At 41.8% G+C, this 16,193-nt stretch overlaps 1 protein-coding gene across 2 annotated transcripts; it reads right to left on the bottom strand.

The window, feature by feature from the left end:
- Window positions 1-1,685: 1,685 nt before the first annotated feature.
- Window positions 1,686-13,466, bottom strand: atxn1b (ataxin 1b). 2 transcript variants are annotated; one of them, XM_007572686.2, is made up of 3 exons: window positions 13,128-13,466; window positions 6,898-8,918; window positions 1,686-6,727 (listed from the first exon to the last, which is right to left on the bottom strand). In XM_007572686.2, exons 2-3 carry the CDS (start codon window positions 8,689-8,691, stop codon window positions 6,044-6,046), a joined length of 2,478 nt encoding a protein of 825 aa, XP_007572748.1. In that variant the 5' UTR covers window positions 8,692-8,918; window positions 13,128-13,466; the 3' UTR covers window positions 1,686-6,043. The 2 variants fall into 2 exon arrangements, with proteins under 2 accessions (XP_007572748.1, XP_007572749.1); XM_007572687.2 differs by having other exon boundaries at window positions 13,266-13,466.
- Between the last annotated feature and the right edge of the window lie 2,727 nt (window positions 13,467-16,193).

The following is a 16,193-nucleotide window of genomic DNA, read 5'->3' as shown; positions in this document are numbered from 1 at the left end:
GGATAGCATTTTTTTAACATGACATACTTTAATTCGAGTGTTTTTTTGCATAATTGTTAGGGTTTTATAATGTTTTGAGAGACACTTTTCTAATTTTCCATCAGAAAAAAAAAACTTCTTGGTGGAAAGAAAATTTTATTCAAATCTAAATCTGCCAGAGATATTATTTATTACGGGCTTAATTGTGCACACTCTGATGCCCAAGTAGTTAGAATAATATGTTTTCTTTACATTTTCTTTCAGAACAGCTGTGACAATGTGATTTATTCTTGACAGATATATGTCTGTATGTCCTCTCCAGATTTTATTGATCAGTCTGTTCAGAACATGTAACAGTGAAGATTAAACCACAATAATAAAAAAACAGGAATGTGTCTGAAAACCAAAATATTTCAATTTTAAGCATAGAGTTTAGTGTAGAGTTTTTGCAATTCTTTTCAAAACAATAAAAAAAAAAACATCTGTAAGCAGTTTATAAAGATTTGTATTACAGTTTAATGCAGGCGACAGCATAAAGTATGGATTTGTTGGCTATAAGAAAACTTTCAGTTGCCACAGACCAGGTAAAAAAGGTGAACGTAGCATCTTGACCCACCAAAAGATTAAACACAGATAGGATTAAAAGCTCTGACAACTGAGGCATTTTACTGTAAACCTGCAATAATAAAATAAAAAAGCTGAATGTTCTATATATAGAATACAGAATATTTTTCACATAAGTCATTGTGAGTGCACTGGCTATGTCAAACCCTTATTATTAGTCCAATTATTTTATAATACTACAAAGTTGCTTGAAGGAGAAATAAGGCAGAAACATCTTTGCTTTTTCATAATGAATAAAAAAAAGAATAAAACTGCTTTTTGTTTTCAGTGTGAAATATTTGTCAGTATTTGCTTCAATGTGTAATGATGCTAATGAGCGTCCTTCAGTACAGATTTGCTAAACAAGCAACATGCTCAACTTCCTTGACGTTGAAGTATTGGTGATATAAATGGCAAGTGAACAAACCGGTGAACTCCTGCAGTGGCCGGATAGCTTTTTGTGTGTGTGTATGTGTGTGTGTGTGTGGGGGTGTGTGTGCGTGTGTGTGTGTGTGTGTGTGCGTGTGTGTGTGTGTGTGTGTGTGTGTGTGTGTGTGTGAAATTTGAATGTGACGTCCAATAATTAAAACTGATCTTTGTCTTGTCAGATAAAAATAAATCAGTTTTCTAACTCGGAGTTTCTGCTCCGAACAAAACTGATGTTTAAAATGTATATTCGACAGACGTCAGTGTGTTTTAACTTGTCTGTAAATACATTATGTTTTTTTATTATTATTTTGTGATTGCTTTCAATGAATAATAAATAGACTTATAGTTCATGTTATTGTTTATTTTTTTATTATTAGTTTTGATATAATTAGTTCTGATTTAATTAGTCAACTAGCCAAGTCTTTTACGGTTTGTTACCTATTGCAACAGAATTACTTTAAGTTTTATTTGCTCTTGTGTCCAGGAAATAACGGGCACCATTAGCATCTAATTACCAGAATCACAGCACCAGTCCATAGTTTGGGGTCCACTCTGGTTTTCACATCAGGCCAGAAAATAAATATTCAAAAATGGGCCTGGTGCCCAAATTCAAAGATGCAGAAAAAAAAAAACAATAGAACATTAATTTCCATGATGCTACATCCACTTCTTTTACACCAGTCTATGACCGTAACATTTCAATCAGAAATAAACTCCACATTTCACTAGTTGGACTGTCTCATAACATGTCAGCACTGTATTCAAAAAACAATTCACTTTGGAAAACTACAAACATGAGCCAAGTGAGGAGAAAGAAAATACCTGTTAAGACAAACAGTTCTACTTTGTAACAGTGAAGGATATAAGACCACATCATTGGAGGAGAACAGTCAGAGGGCAGTGTTTTTTTTTTAGTTTTTTTTTTATGTTTTGTTTTGTTTTTGTTTTTTGTTTTTTTAATAGCCTGAGCAGTCGCACACAAACAGAACAGTCTGATTTCTGGGTATACAATAAACACCTTTTAGGAGTTTAATGGCTATTAGAATAAACTGCAGTCCATTTTTCCACACAAACTAAACTTCGAGGAGCCTCAGCAACGCTGGTGTTCCCAAAAGAGACCTAGCACATTCATGAACATTTGATCAATACCAGAGTCGAAACAAACAATAGCAGAACTTGTAGGTATTGGTGAGTCAATGGAATGATTGAAGAAGGAGGCTTTGTGGCACATACAGTACATTAAAAGGTTAGATTACACTCTGTACACTCTCTAAGATACAATTTCACTGTACATGATCAGCACAAGGTGGCTAGTTAGCTCTGCATCTCTTTCTTTCTCTGAATAGTAGCTTTATAAATCCTCAGAAAAATAAAAATTTGCTTCATGTCCGTTTTACATTCTACATTGGTATCTCTCATTGACAAACCTGCAAAACATGTAAAGTGTTAAGAAAAAGTCACTTTTATTGTTATATCTAAAAACTGCAAGAGAGGTTCAACATTGCCAACAAGCTCCAACTGGATGCTCCATCAAAGTGCTGCTTTTCAACACACACACATACACACACTTGACTAATGACGTGGGAATGCTATCTCAGGTCTTCACACATACACACGCACGCCACAACAAATACCATCTGTTCCCTACGCTTTCTTCCTGAGTATGAACTGTAGAAGGTCTCCTTTTTCTAGAACAGAAACACAAAGATTTTGGTGTTTAATCTTTAAACACCACCACTCTAATATATCAGGAACTGACCTGAGAGAGACAAACCAATGCTTAAGGTTTCAATGTAAAACCCGATGTACTGCTGTAAACTTGATACGTGCTAAATATCAAGGCCTTGGTGTTTGTAAAATATGCAAAGTAGCAACAATGAGACCAGTCGCCCATAAACCTGAACCCTTTGCCATTATTTATAGATAGATAGACAACTTTTCTTGGCGGGGGGCCTTTAGGTCAATTCTGGTGGGAAATCGAAACAAATTGTGGCAGTAGCATTTTGTATGCAATTAAAATCAGCAAAAGATGCACATTTTAACTTTTCACAGCTCAAGAGCGATACTAACCATTACTAATAAAGCAGTATCCTCAACTCACATAATAAAATATTCATCTGGTTATGTAGTTTCCACATGGCATGCAAATAAGGAAATAGGAACTCACCTTGATTCCCATTGGGAGTTTTTAATTGAATTTCAGTTGCAGCTAATTAGGCTTAATGTCAATGATGTTTTTTTTTTTGTTGTTTTTTTTCAACTTTTTTAAAATCAAAAGCCAGAAAAAAAAATTGCTTGAGCAACATCTAGGGGCCTAAATTATGACTTGAAAGGTGAAGTTTACCACCAAACCTCTCCAAAATTCCAGTATAGCTGGCATTACATTACATTACATTACAACCTCTGCTATTAAACAGGTAGCTACAGTGACTAAATAAAACAAAGGTTGATGACAATGCATTGTCTGAGTTGTGCTCCTTTTGGTAATCAGGTTGTTCACCGATCTGTACAAGTTTTCTGACTTGCAACAAAATGTTAGGAGTGACTTTTGCAGACCCAACTAGCAAGATCCCAGCACATATACAAAAATAAAATAGCCTCATTTTTATTTTTTTTATTTTTTTTTGCTGGAGTCCTGACCCACCGCTTACCATATCTTTCATGTAATAACGTCTGGAAGTTTCACACCTGCCTTTTCTAAATTTCTACAGCAGCTTGACGCTTCAGTCAGATTTTTCTAGTTGCATGTTGGAAAAATTACAGAGATATTTAAGCTTGCAGGTAGGATGCGGTGATGTTGGCGCACCTATATCCTCAGATCCAAATTTGCAGCTTAACGCTATCTAGCATGTGAACAGGAGGTAAACAGTCAAGCAAGTTGTGTGTTTTTCTGAGCTCGTGTATACTAATACAAACAATTTGTGAGCATAGGTATTTATAAATAATACAATATTTTTGCAGTTGCTTTATTTTTTTAGGAGTAAATCTTCTGTTGATTTAAATTCCTTTGTCCCTGAGCAGCTATGGGAAGCTTAGTGGTCAGGGAGTAAATAGAAGAGTAAGCACTAGGACAAGATTGATTACTGTCCACAGTTTCAATGCTCAAGTTGTTTTTATGTTTTTCTTTGAAAAGAGATTTTATCTTTAGTGGAGGCATGACTGCATATTCTAAGGGCAAATGTTTCGTATTGAAGACCCTACGTATTTATATTAAAGACCCTACCCATCAGTCTTTTTTGTTGTTTTAGAGAAGCGACTTTGTCACAGTAAAAGCCTGCTGTGTTATCTGAATCTTGAGACTCTTTAGTGCTAGATGAGTCTGTGTACAACGGTTAAGATTCATGGGACATCATCTATTTAAGGGGTGGTAAAGTGTGTATTTTGCAGGCACATAGCGCCATTTTATAGCTCATCCAAGTAACTATGTTACCTTTAGTTGTTATAAAAATGTTGCATATGTAGAACATAATTTGAAATTCATTTGCTTGTGCAATTTGATGCCTTGAAATTAGGCCTCTGTCTCTTTAAGAAGTGCCTGCTCTTTCCAACCCTCCCCTTTCAGCACGTCATCGCAACACTGCTCCTCCATTGTGCTGTTTACAACTATTTGTAGGAGCACTGAGCTGCAAAATAGTTTGCATGATAAGCTCAGCAAATTCGCATTTCCACCGGGTGTTTGCTAAATGCTGCTGCTGCCATTCTGGTGGAGCTGAGGGAGGAAGGCGCAGAGCAGGAGTGCTTTGTGGGGCTGAAGTTCAGCTGTGGACTGAAGCACCGAGGAAGAGATTTGTGAGAAGAGACGGCGCATTGTATGAGGAACGCCTATGGACTATGGGAGAACTAAGGAGTTCTCAAATATGAATGAAAGAATCAAAGCAACACTTCATTTATGATAAATATCAGGGCAGAAATATTGGTGAAGCAACCAGTCCTCATGTATACTTCAGTCCTGTTTTATTCTCCTGTTATACAGTTGCAATTTGTTAGCTTTTGCTCTCTATAATACACTAATACACTAATACAAATGCACTGAGACAGTTTGTGTGTGTCCAACAAAAACAAGCAGAGCTAGTAGCCGTATTTAATTTCGTAGAAGGGCTCTCTCTATAGCTATGACGGAGCTCATTTATTAACATTTTGTTGAAATGTTAACTTTTCGTCATCTCAATAAGCAGAAGTCATGAATAATGTACCCTGAAACATTCATTCCTTTAAGGAAAGTTTCAGGGGTAGTGAACCGAGAAATATCACCCTGGGAGTTCATCCACACAAAACTGTTGAGACTAGCCTGTTGCAACAGCATTGCATCAGACTCTTAGCCACATTCTCATTTTACACATCAGGCTGGTAACAAACAGCACATGCATGACTTGTTGAGTCATTATCAAGGGAATTATTACATTCAAGCCTTCTTAGTCATCATTTCCACAACTTGGACCGAGTTCGCAGCTAACAGTATCGCCTCATATCCTCTGCTCCATTTGACAGCCACAGCAAAAAAAAAAAAAAACATACAGACCAACAACCAAACACAAACATTCGCACAGAGGAACAAGGCCTCTCACTACAAGCTCAGGCAGTCATGATGGTGTGAAAGTTATAGATGATAGTACAAAAGTCAAATCAGACCAATGAGACAGAAAAGCTCTCAGTCAACCCAATTAATCATCGTCCTTAAAACACCAAATTTCTCTTACTCAACCTTCCACTCACACACTTCTTCAAACATGTCAACAGTGTCTGTGCTTCATTGTGTTAATAGAAAAATCATTCTAGTCCCACATAAATCCCTCTTATAACAGACGTCCATCATTCATGATCAACATTCACTTTGCATTCATTGTTGCTTTCAGCATTGATTGCACTGATCTTGTGTGTTACCACTTGTCAAGGTGCTCTACGTTACTTCTTCCTTGTGTGAAAGAAAACATGTATATCCTGCAAAATCTCAGGCTATATTACAGTAGTCATGATTGAGTGAAAAAAGAGAGAAGCTAAACACAAAGCTGACAATAGGTATTTTAAAATTCTCTTAACAGTCAGCTCTTTTCTTGAAGAATCTTTCGCCCCCAGCACTCGAGTGGCCCTCTATGCTGATTTTGACTTCCTGTGGTAGAAAGGAGGGCTTAGGCAGAGTCACAGGTGGCTCTTCTTCAGCTTTCTCAGTCTGGTCTCGCTCTGGAGCTGACCAGCGTCTCTTGCGAACAAAAGGTCTCTCTGGATCAGAACAGAGGGCAGATGTGTCTGTTTTCAGTGGTTCCTGTCTTACTTCTGCCCCCGCAGAGCCTGCCAGCATTGGTCCACCTCTGAACATCCCCTCTGCCTGTTCTGGAGACGGTGATGTCACGAGCCCACCGGTTTGTCCTGCTCCAAGTCCAGAAACATGAAGTTTCTCCATCCTGTTGTCAGTGGAAGCCTTCATGAGGAGACTACCGTTACTGCCAGGAGGGTTGGGATTGATACTGTTCGTCACGGTAGGATCCACGCAGTGGGACAGGTCAGAGAGTGAACCCATCTTCAGCTTGGTCCCCAATGCTTGACTGTCTGTCAGCGAACCATTCCTCAAACTGCGGAGGGTCAGTGACACACACACGTCACCGACACACAGCTTGGCACATGACAACTCAAACAGTTGCGTGGTCAGGTCAGGACAGCAAGATGACCAGCCCTGGCCGAAAACAAAGAATGGATACTCCACCAGCACCTCTACGCACACCTAGACAGGAGTATAAACACAAGAGACTCATATTAGTAAGGCTTTTTAATCTTTTCTTTGAGTCTGAAATCTTTCTGTTGTACACAAAGACTTGAGTTCTTCAAATGTTTTAATAATGTTTTTGGAAACAACATGGAATACCCTAAAGATATTACTCAGAAATAATTTACCTGGGCTTTGAGCTCCCCCACAGAAAACTGAATGAGCACTGCATTGGGACTTTGCCCACAGTCTATGCGTTCCACAGTGCTGGAGTCAATCTTCAGCTCACTGCTGATCTCAGCACTCTGGATGAAGTCTTCTGTTTTGAGGTCCTCAACACGCTTTAGCTCCCCATCAGCCAGCTGGATGATAGAGCCTCGCATAAAGAAAGGAGGGAGGGCTACAGGAGAAGATGGGGAAGAGACAGAGGGAGAGGCTTGGACAGAGGAGGGAGAAGGAGTGGGAGCAGGAGTGGGAGCTTGGGATGGAGCAGCCACCACTGCGGGAACTGGGTTTGAGGGCAATGCAGGCAAGGCTGTAGCCTGTGGTGGGGCAGAGGGCGGTTGATTTCCATCTGGGCCAAGAGCTTCACATTTAGATAGAGCTGTGGCCAGGTAGGCATGTGGCATGGCGGTGGAGATTTGAGGGGTAGTGGCAGTAATGGCACTGACAGTGCGACTGACCTCTATTTCTGTGCCATTGTTGGCACTGCTGACTGGTATGAGAAGGGACTGGCCACTTGGGATGACCAGGTGCTGTGGCAGTGCTGCATGGTAGCTGACAGTATGCTGGTTTGCACTGGTGATGTAGCCAATGATGGGAGTTTGTGTGGAGGAGTAGAGACTGGCTGGCAGTTCTTCAGGAGGCAGACTGGTTTGGATGACAGTATGAGGAACAGACTTGACGACTTCTGAGGAAGAAAGCGAAGTGAACGAAGAGGCTCTGGATACAGGCTTCCCTAAACAAATGCTTCCTTTCTCAGTCTGGACCAGGGAAATTTTATTTGAGCCAGCATCATGTTCCACTCCATGGTTTGGCTGGGCGACAAGCACCAAAGAGGTCTGCAGTCCTGCAGGGTTTTGGCCATAGTCAGCAGGTAGGAGGATATGCCTGGCCTCATAGCTCTGGACAGGCTGATGGTTGGCCCCAGAGACTTTGGCTTGTTTGACCACTTCCACTTCCCCATTCAGCACACTCTTAGCATGGCCTTCAGGTTTCTTTCCAGCTGAACCATCTGCATACTGAACCACAAGCTGTGATGGGGCAAGTGTAAGCGTTTGTGGGAGAACAGCTGCATGAGGGTGGAGCTGAAGGTGAGCCGCAGGTGATGCGACAGCGTTTCCACTCACAGTCAAAGGTGTTCTATTGTCCAGATGGATGTACTGATTGGTTACTTGGGGAGAACTTGGAAGTGTGACAGGAGCCAACTCTGAAGGGGAGAGTCCAATTTGAAACTGCTGCTCCCCTTTGGTGCTGGGTGATATAAGGGCAGTGGTGTAACCATCTATCTGGGTGCGCTGTCCTACTAATGCAGAGCTATTAGGTGCAGAAGTAGCATTAGTTGGAATGATATGGGAGGAGATGTACCCAGCATAGGGCCCAGAGCTGATGAATTGCACATTGGGTCCCAGCTGGGTAAACTGGATTGTTCCAGCCTGTTGGGGAAGGGCTGCTGGATAAACTGCAGGCAGAGAGGCCAAGGGCACCGCAGAAAGGGTAGTTGCTGGGGAAGGGATAGACATGGTAGGAGAAGAAGAAGATGTTGAGGGAACAGGACATCTTGGACTTTCTGTCTCTCTGGACTTGCAACGTTCACTGGCCACACTTGCAAGCCAGGCCAGGTTTTCTGTGTGGGGACTGTCAGTGGGTGCTGCAACAGGAGGTGTAGTTGCCGCTACTACAACTGGCCTCTGCTCCAGAGCCAGGATCTCACGCTTCTTAGGAGGCAGGCATCCGTTGCTCCGCTCTTGATTGGCTTTCATTGTGCCCAAGATGTCTTAAAGCTCCTTTGCACTACTTCTCTGTACCTTTGAGAATATTTTCTCTGTGGTGTGCTCTCTTCGGCTTTGACTCGTTGTGTTCACTGATTGAGAACTCCAGCCGCCGCACCAGAGAAGATGGAGTCGTTCCAGCTCAAAAAATGAGCCCTACAAACTTCATGAGGAATCATGTTTGACCAATCCGTCTCTTCCACAATGTTGACAAAAATCTGAAAGCAAAGAAGACTTAAATTAATACGTACATGCATCAATATATACATTATTTACATAATAATACTATTTTATTACTAAAAAAATGTTCTCACAAGTCTGAAAATATACCAGTCAAAAACAGTAGACCCTTTTCACCATATATATATATATATATATATGTGTGTGTGTGTGTGTGTGTGTGTGAAAATATTGAAAATATTTTCACATTTATATATGTGTTCATATGCGTGGTACCTCAAAATATTACAAGTGTGAAAATTAGTTTCCCAGTTAGTTCTTTACCCAGTTAATTCTTTGCTCTGCCACTTGGTGGCACCAAGCATAAAGACATTTGACTATTTTTTTCATGCACCAGAATAAAGCTGTGGTTGTCCGAGAGTACCCTTTAGAGATTCCACCTCCAGGATCTCCAAGAACTTGTACTACAACAAAATCTTTTCCTTAAGGTGTTAATGTATAAGGAACAAACAGTGAAGAACAGGTTTGTGCATATTTAGCTGCTGAAAAAGTTACATTCAGTGGCTTCCTTAAGCAGTTCATGACTGTGATTTTTGCATCCACTGTCCTTGATAGTACATAGCCATGGACATTTTCCAGGGTCTTATTTTCTAAAATGCCACAGTTTTTTTTTTTATATTTGTAGAATCCCCTTCTTGTAATATCTGTCTTTTGCAGTCTCAAAACTTGTGTTGAGTCTTGCTTGAAATATGTATACGCATCACGCCCATCCCCATAAAGGTACTCTGGATCAGTAAGTACTGGAAAAACAACTTACAGTTGTATGAAATTTGATTTTAAAGAATCCAGCCAGATCTATAAATGGGTATTTTTTTCTGCAGATATATTCTATTCTGCTGTATATTCTCTGAGCAGCCTTTCGAAGTATAGAGGAACACCGAATTTACAGCAAACAATGAACAAGAGCATTTTATAGTTTAGCTTAACAACAAGAAGACTAAATGAAAAGCGAAACAAGTTCTTGGCACATCTGGGGAATTACGTTCACTGACACACAGAGGACATATTAAAGTACTGGTTTACAATTGTTACAAAATGATATTCTGTTAAAAAAATTGTGAGCATCTAATATCTGTAGAAGGTAACTCTATAGGTGTTTTGTTTAGTGTAGAGTCAGAGTAGTTGGTCCAAGAGGCTGAAACTAACAGCTGGTTCAGAAGGAACCAAGATCAATGTGGCCTACCATCTTAAACAACTCTGATCTTGGAAAACATCATTGTAGTTAAGCCAACAGTATTTTATGAACTAACAATTATGTTTGCATTAGGTGGTTATTTCCAACAAAGTTGAAAAATATTTAGAAAAGGAATGAAGATAGCAGGTTTTTGATCACCAATTATCCTCCAGCATGAAACGTGTATGCCTAAGTGTTTCAGGCTAGGGCATACAGTAAGCAGTAAAAATGTCGAGTTTGTGCTGTTTTAAGTTTTACCCTGCTTTATTCCACTAATAGGCAGCTGATCTGACTGGAAAAACCTTACATGTTCTGTTTTCATGTTCTCATGCACAAGTTTCAGAGAGGAAGATCATTGGTGGCGCATTGTCTCCTACCTCTATTTCCCCTGTAAATAATCATCAACCTCCCTGCAAAACGCCTGAATGCAAATATAGCAGCTGAAATGTTTAAAACACAGCCGTCTGCATAAACCGCTGTGATGTTTTTCAGATTACAGCTAAGACAACTTGCTTTGGTCTTGGCGCCTTGGACTAGCCATTAGAAAGAGACCAAGTAACTTGGATTTATTTAAAAAAAAATATATATATACCAAAGAGCTAGGAGGTGATTTATTAACAGCTTATAACCTTTCAACAGATCCGCACTTAAACAATCCTGAACTGTCCCTTTACAAAGTAGTTATTCTCATGCACACCTGTCTTCCTTTTTTAAATTAAATTCAAACATTTATTTTAAATTTTTCATGAGCTTTCTTTCTTTCACCGTTTCTTTGTCAGAGTTTCAGTTCCTTCCGGCAGGCTTATCTGTGGGTAAATCCACTGGACTCAAAGTTGTTCATTAGCCAGGAGCTCCACTGAAATTAACTCTCCTTATAAAGCACACAAATACACATTCATTTTTCTTCCTGTGCATTGAATTTAGAGGACTTTCACTTTACCATTCAACCACACTAGAGTGTTTTTATGTCAGTGGTTCACTACAAAAGGCAACCACAGACATGTTACATAAAGACGGAGGGTGGGGAGGAAAAAAAAAAAAAAAAACGAAAACGGAAGGCGACTTTGGACATGTTTTATTTGGAAGCATCTACCTCTAGTGTCAGTTTCGACAAGGTCACTGCATCCACAAGCAGCGACGAGAACCTCCGCACCGTCTACAGCGGAGAAGATTCGGCAGATGTAACAAAGGAGGGGAGAAGCAGAGATGGAGCGAAACAGCGACAAAAAGAGGAGAGCAAATAGAAAGAAGAGAGGGGGAAAGAGGCAAAAGATGCAGGAAGGGTCTGGGGAAGGGGGGTGAAGAACGAGAGGAAGGTGATAAGAAACGGGGGAGGACATAGAGGAGAAGATGTGAGTTCTGCTTTTCCCTGACCCACATTGAGCAGCGCCTGCAGCATCAAGAGCGCCATTGCCCCCCACACCTCCTCCTCCTTGATGAGAGATCCCCGATCAGCAACGCAGCCGCCACTACAGTCTGTCTGAGCTACACTGTGCAGCGCCGCTCTGCACTTTGGCAACAACCCCACCTCAGCAACACCGTGTCAACACTGTAATGACATCACATCTGAAGCGCAGGCATCTCCTGTGCTTCAAAGCAGTGCTGGCAGACAAAGCCAGCTGACACACCAACAGTTTGAACGGACCGAACGGCACACACAAAGCTCAGCAGCCAAAAAGCCTCTCCAGATTTTCCTGTGTCAGCCTATAATTAGAGCGGTGACACCAACACACATAAGGCTTAGATGTTACTATGGAGAACAAAGGCGAGCCTTCAAGACTGTGAGCCACGCAGCATGGGAACCTTGACTCAGGACTGACACCTCTGAGATGAGTGTACAGAGGGATGACAACACAGTGGAGTGGAGGGGACAGGACGTGCTCTGTTCAGCTCATCAATCAGAGATAAATGGACCATCATCCCCAATGTGTGGTCCCTTTTCTCCACTCCAGAATGGCGCATAAACCTCCGAGATGGGTTTGTGTGGCTGAGCCCCTTTCTCTGTGTTGTCTCCAGGTGAGAGTCTCCCTAGCAGGGTTGTATCTTTTCACTTCTGCTGCAGTTGCCAGTTCCTCCAATACCACCCACCCACCCCCACCTCTTTCTTCTCTGCCACAGCCATGAGTCTTTCTCTCATGCTCCCACTGAGTGTTTACTCCTTGCATTGATCCGTTGCTTCATAGCAATAACATTTCTCTGCAGGAGGGATTATGCAGTGGTGCATCGAGAAAGAAAACCACATCTTTCTTGGCGGTTGTACTGAAATGTTGGGAAAGTGAGAGCAGACCAAAGGTCCCTGGGAGGGACATGCCAACTATACAATATTTGCCACCAGTCATAGAAACACAGTGATTACCCTGTCCAGCGAAAGGCTATATATAGAAAACAAAAACATCATTATCAATCTGAGCTCTTGCATGAAACAGAGAGGGGAGGTACTGTGCAGGACAATATGTACAAGTGTTTTAACAGTCAATTGCTGCATATAGACAAGACGTCACCTTCTCTGGAGTACAAACAAATCAGCTTTCAGTGCCACAAAGCATATCTGTAAAGTGTAACGCTTTTTTTTCTGATATTTCAAACAGACATTTTCCTGTCTGGCTGTGCAACAGTGCCGCCTGCGCCTTTAAGAGGCGGACCGTCCGTGTGGCAGCGACAGTAAGAACAGGCAGTGGGGTTCAGGCTGTTTTGTCTTCACAATGACTCCAGAGTTCTGCATCACTGCTTGGCACACTCCAATCGCACCGTGCAACAAGCAAAGGACGTGCGCACACACACGCATGCATGCAGGCAAGCAAACGTAAACAGGGTCAAATCCACCACTGGGGACTTTGGACAGATCAGAGGACAGATGCTGGGACTCCGGTCTCTGGGGGCTTAACAGTGAGAGCGCATGAGTGGAGTAGCAGGACAGAATTACTACTATGCCACAAATCAGGAAGAAAAAACACCCCCTCCCCCCCAGTCTCCACCTCCCCCTCCCTGAGTAATAGTACTAAGAATAGCTCACCAGTCTGTCCACAGCCACTGCCTGCAGATCATGTCCAATGATTCTTCCTGTCAGTTTGTGTCTAAGTATCCCAGGATTCTTCTTCCTGATTCTGTCCTTTGTGCAGCTGTCTCCGTGGATCCCGGTTCGCAGGCTTACCTGCCCTTTGCAACGAGGGCCAGTGGTAAAAGGAAGTTCCCCAGTGCTGCAGACCCCACCAAGACCTGCGTGAAAGGCTGCTCCACTGAGTGTTATGCAAGGCCACCAGTCCGCCAGCTCCCTCTCTCCCTCTCTCTGCCTAGTTGCTTTTCTGTCTCCTGCTCTCTGTGTGAGTGAGTGTTTCTGCCTGCCTTCCTTTCCCTCCCCATTTCCCTCCCTCCATCCCTCCCTCCTCCTGTTTCTTTCTCTCTCAGTACTCTACTGACACAGCTCCTCCCCCAGCCAGCCTCATCAGCCGCATCAGGTATTCATTCAAAAAAACACACTCCACTTGGCTCGGCGCCCAGACTACGCTCACACTGAGAAGCAAGGGGCGGAGGGAGCAACAGACTGCGAGAGGAGAGAGAGACTGAGAGCTGGAGACTGAAATGCTTTGCTCAGACAGACGGGCTGCATGAATGTGAGCTACTGTGGGAGATTCGCATTGACATGTGCAAGCCCAGACAGTACACATGCATGCATGCATAGGATTAAAATGTTCTAAGTGTAATGCTCGCTCGCGTCCTTTTTCAAATATATTTTTTTTTTCCCACTGAGGCAAATCTCTCTGTAATCTTCCATGTACAAGTGTGCCCTACCAAAGCTTTTTTTTTTTTTCTCAGCTACGGAGGGTTTCAAAAAAACCACCCAATGTCTTAAAGCTACAGGAATATTTCCCCCAAAGGTATTTCCTTCAGCGAATGGAGAAAATGGTGGTTACACCTCTCCCCTCCCAATCCAATGCTTTTCTCCTTGATTATCTCAAGCTACTCACACAGCAAGGTCTCGGATGGGCACCTCACCGACTGTCATCTGACTACATTGAGACCAACAGCCGTCTCATTCTCCTGAAGGAAAACATTGACAGAAAAAGCAACTGCAAAAAGATTTATAAAAACTATTCTTGCATTGGTGATTTATACATGGTTCTTCGCCTTCTGTGTCTGTGTCTTGTTCTGTGATTGACTGGCAACCTATCTAGGGTAACCCACCATGTGTTGCCCATTCACCACTGGAGACAGGAACAAGCCTCCCACCCCCCACAGGGATAGAAAATGATTTAATGGACTACAACGGGGAACTCAAACTCCAGCCTCTGAGAGTTGGATTCATGCAACTTTTAGACGTGTGTCTGCCATTAAAATACTTGACAGGAATGATCAGTTCATTAACAGATATATGACAACATGCTCAAGAGGCAAGTTAGCCATTTGATAAAACTCTTCTTTTAGCCACCTCCCTCCTCTCGTCTTCACCTAGGCTTTCTCTGGCTACTCACTGGGTCCTTGGTATTTCCCCATTGTCTCATGTTCCTTTCTCCTTATGTTTCTTTGTTTGGTATAGCCTAGTCGATCCCAGCGACTGTACTCTGCTGCTTATCATCAGTGGTTACAATGTCCAGTTGGATGGCCATTACCATTTTGCTAGTTTGTCTCTAGAAGTCACACGGTGTCTTAGCTCGGTTATTTTTCACTACTTTGGTCGTAATTCCTACTTTGGCTTAGGAGTCTCTAGTTTGTATTGTACACAGATGTCTCTGTATTCTATACCAGCTCCTTCTGTGTGGCATTCTATGTCTTTAATTTCCTGACAACATATTAGATACTGCATAGTGCGGTGAACAGGCCTCTATAGCAGTGCTTCTCAAGGTCTGCCACTGCACTGCCACGAACAGCACTTCTGTGTCTTACTTCAGTATTGAAAGTTGTAGCCATTGGTCGAATGTGGATTTAAATGAAACTGCAGCTATCTGTTGGTGGCACTGTAGCTCACATACCGGTTTGCTTTCAGTCTTCACTACACAAAATAAAACCTGTTAATAGGACTCAATTCTCAGACCAGGGGTCAATAATTGAGTCTGAAGGGGACAAGTCTAAGGCTGTTGACTTTTGCTTTTGTGACTCAAGTTAGAGTTTAAGGCTTGAGCTTAAACTCTGACTCGAGTGTGAATGTGGCTCTGCCTCCAGCTGCAGTTCAAACCTCCAAGTGTTTCACAATCCTCTAAATGGTGTTGTTATCCCCATTGCTTGTGCTACCAATTTTGTTCTTCCACTCAACTTTTTATTCGTATGACTGGATACAGCACTCTGCCAATAGCCGGCTTCTTATTTTAATGACCTTTTGTGGTCAGTGACAACCTGTCATGTCAACAGTTTCCCCTATGATTGTATGTCATAACATGGCCATAACATAATATTTCTGTATTAAAATTCCTAAATTCATTGGTCTTGTGAAATATAAAATTTTTCCAGAAAACAGGCTTTTTTATTCACTTTAAGCCATAATTAATAAAAAATCAGCAGACATAAATATTTGAAGCAATTAATCTACATCCTATATGAGTTTGACTTAGTAAAATAAATTATGTTTTGTAAGATATTCTAAATTACTGTGTAAAACAACTGTTTTGTAGGAGCTGCTCGGAGGTGAAGCACAAATGTCCATAGTACTGGCACACAGATGTAGACCCTCATAATAATTGCTCATACTGTGTTTCCTCAGCTGTTCAACTTGACAAAAAATGTCCAGGGTGTTTTCGCTGCCAAGCAGCTGCAGCTTCATTTTCTCCTGTGACTCATATTTCTTCAAGAAAAAATAAAAAAAAAAAAGCTGCCAAGTCGCTTTAAAACAAAAAGACTGTTCAGAGCTATACCCAACATTTGAAAGCACCTCCACATCACCCTGCTGCGTAAATATGTGGTCACTCTCAAGTGTCTCTAATAACACATTGTAGGTGGACATAAATGTCGTTTGGTGTGAGCAGAGGAGAGCCAAAAAAAAAAAAACAACCTAGTTTGAGTTTAAGACAGCAAAGAGTTGGCTCTATGAAGAAGATGAGCAGTGAAGCTGAATGGAGGACAGAACTCTCTCACTTGTTTGAAGCTCAAT

Source organism: Poecilia formosa, unplaced genomic scaffold (assembly GCF_000485575.1).
Source record: "Poecilia formosa unplaced genomic scaffold, Poecilia_formosa-5.1.2 Scaffold306, whole genome shotgun sequence".
Classification (NCBI taxonomy): domain Eukaryota; kingdom Metazoa; phylum Chordata; class Actinopteri; order Cyprinodontiformes; family Poeciliidae; genus Poecilia; species Poecilia formosa.
The sequence above is the reverse complement of the archived record's forward strand: the minus strand, read 5'-3'. Positions and strand labels throughout refer to the sequence as shown.

Excerpts from the sequence above, each read along its gene's own strand:
- atxn1b (XM_007572686.2), bottom strand. The coding sequence starts at position 8,691 with ATGAAAGCCAATCAAGAGCGGAGCAACGGATGCCTGCCTCCTAAGAAG. Across the intron at positions 6,728-6,897 it reads TGGGGGAGCTCAAAGCCCAG|GTGTGCGTAGAGGTGCTGGT; the intron begins GTAAATTATTTC and ends ACTCCTGTCTAG.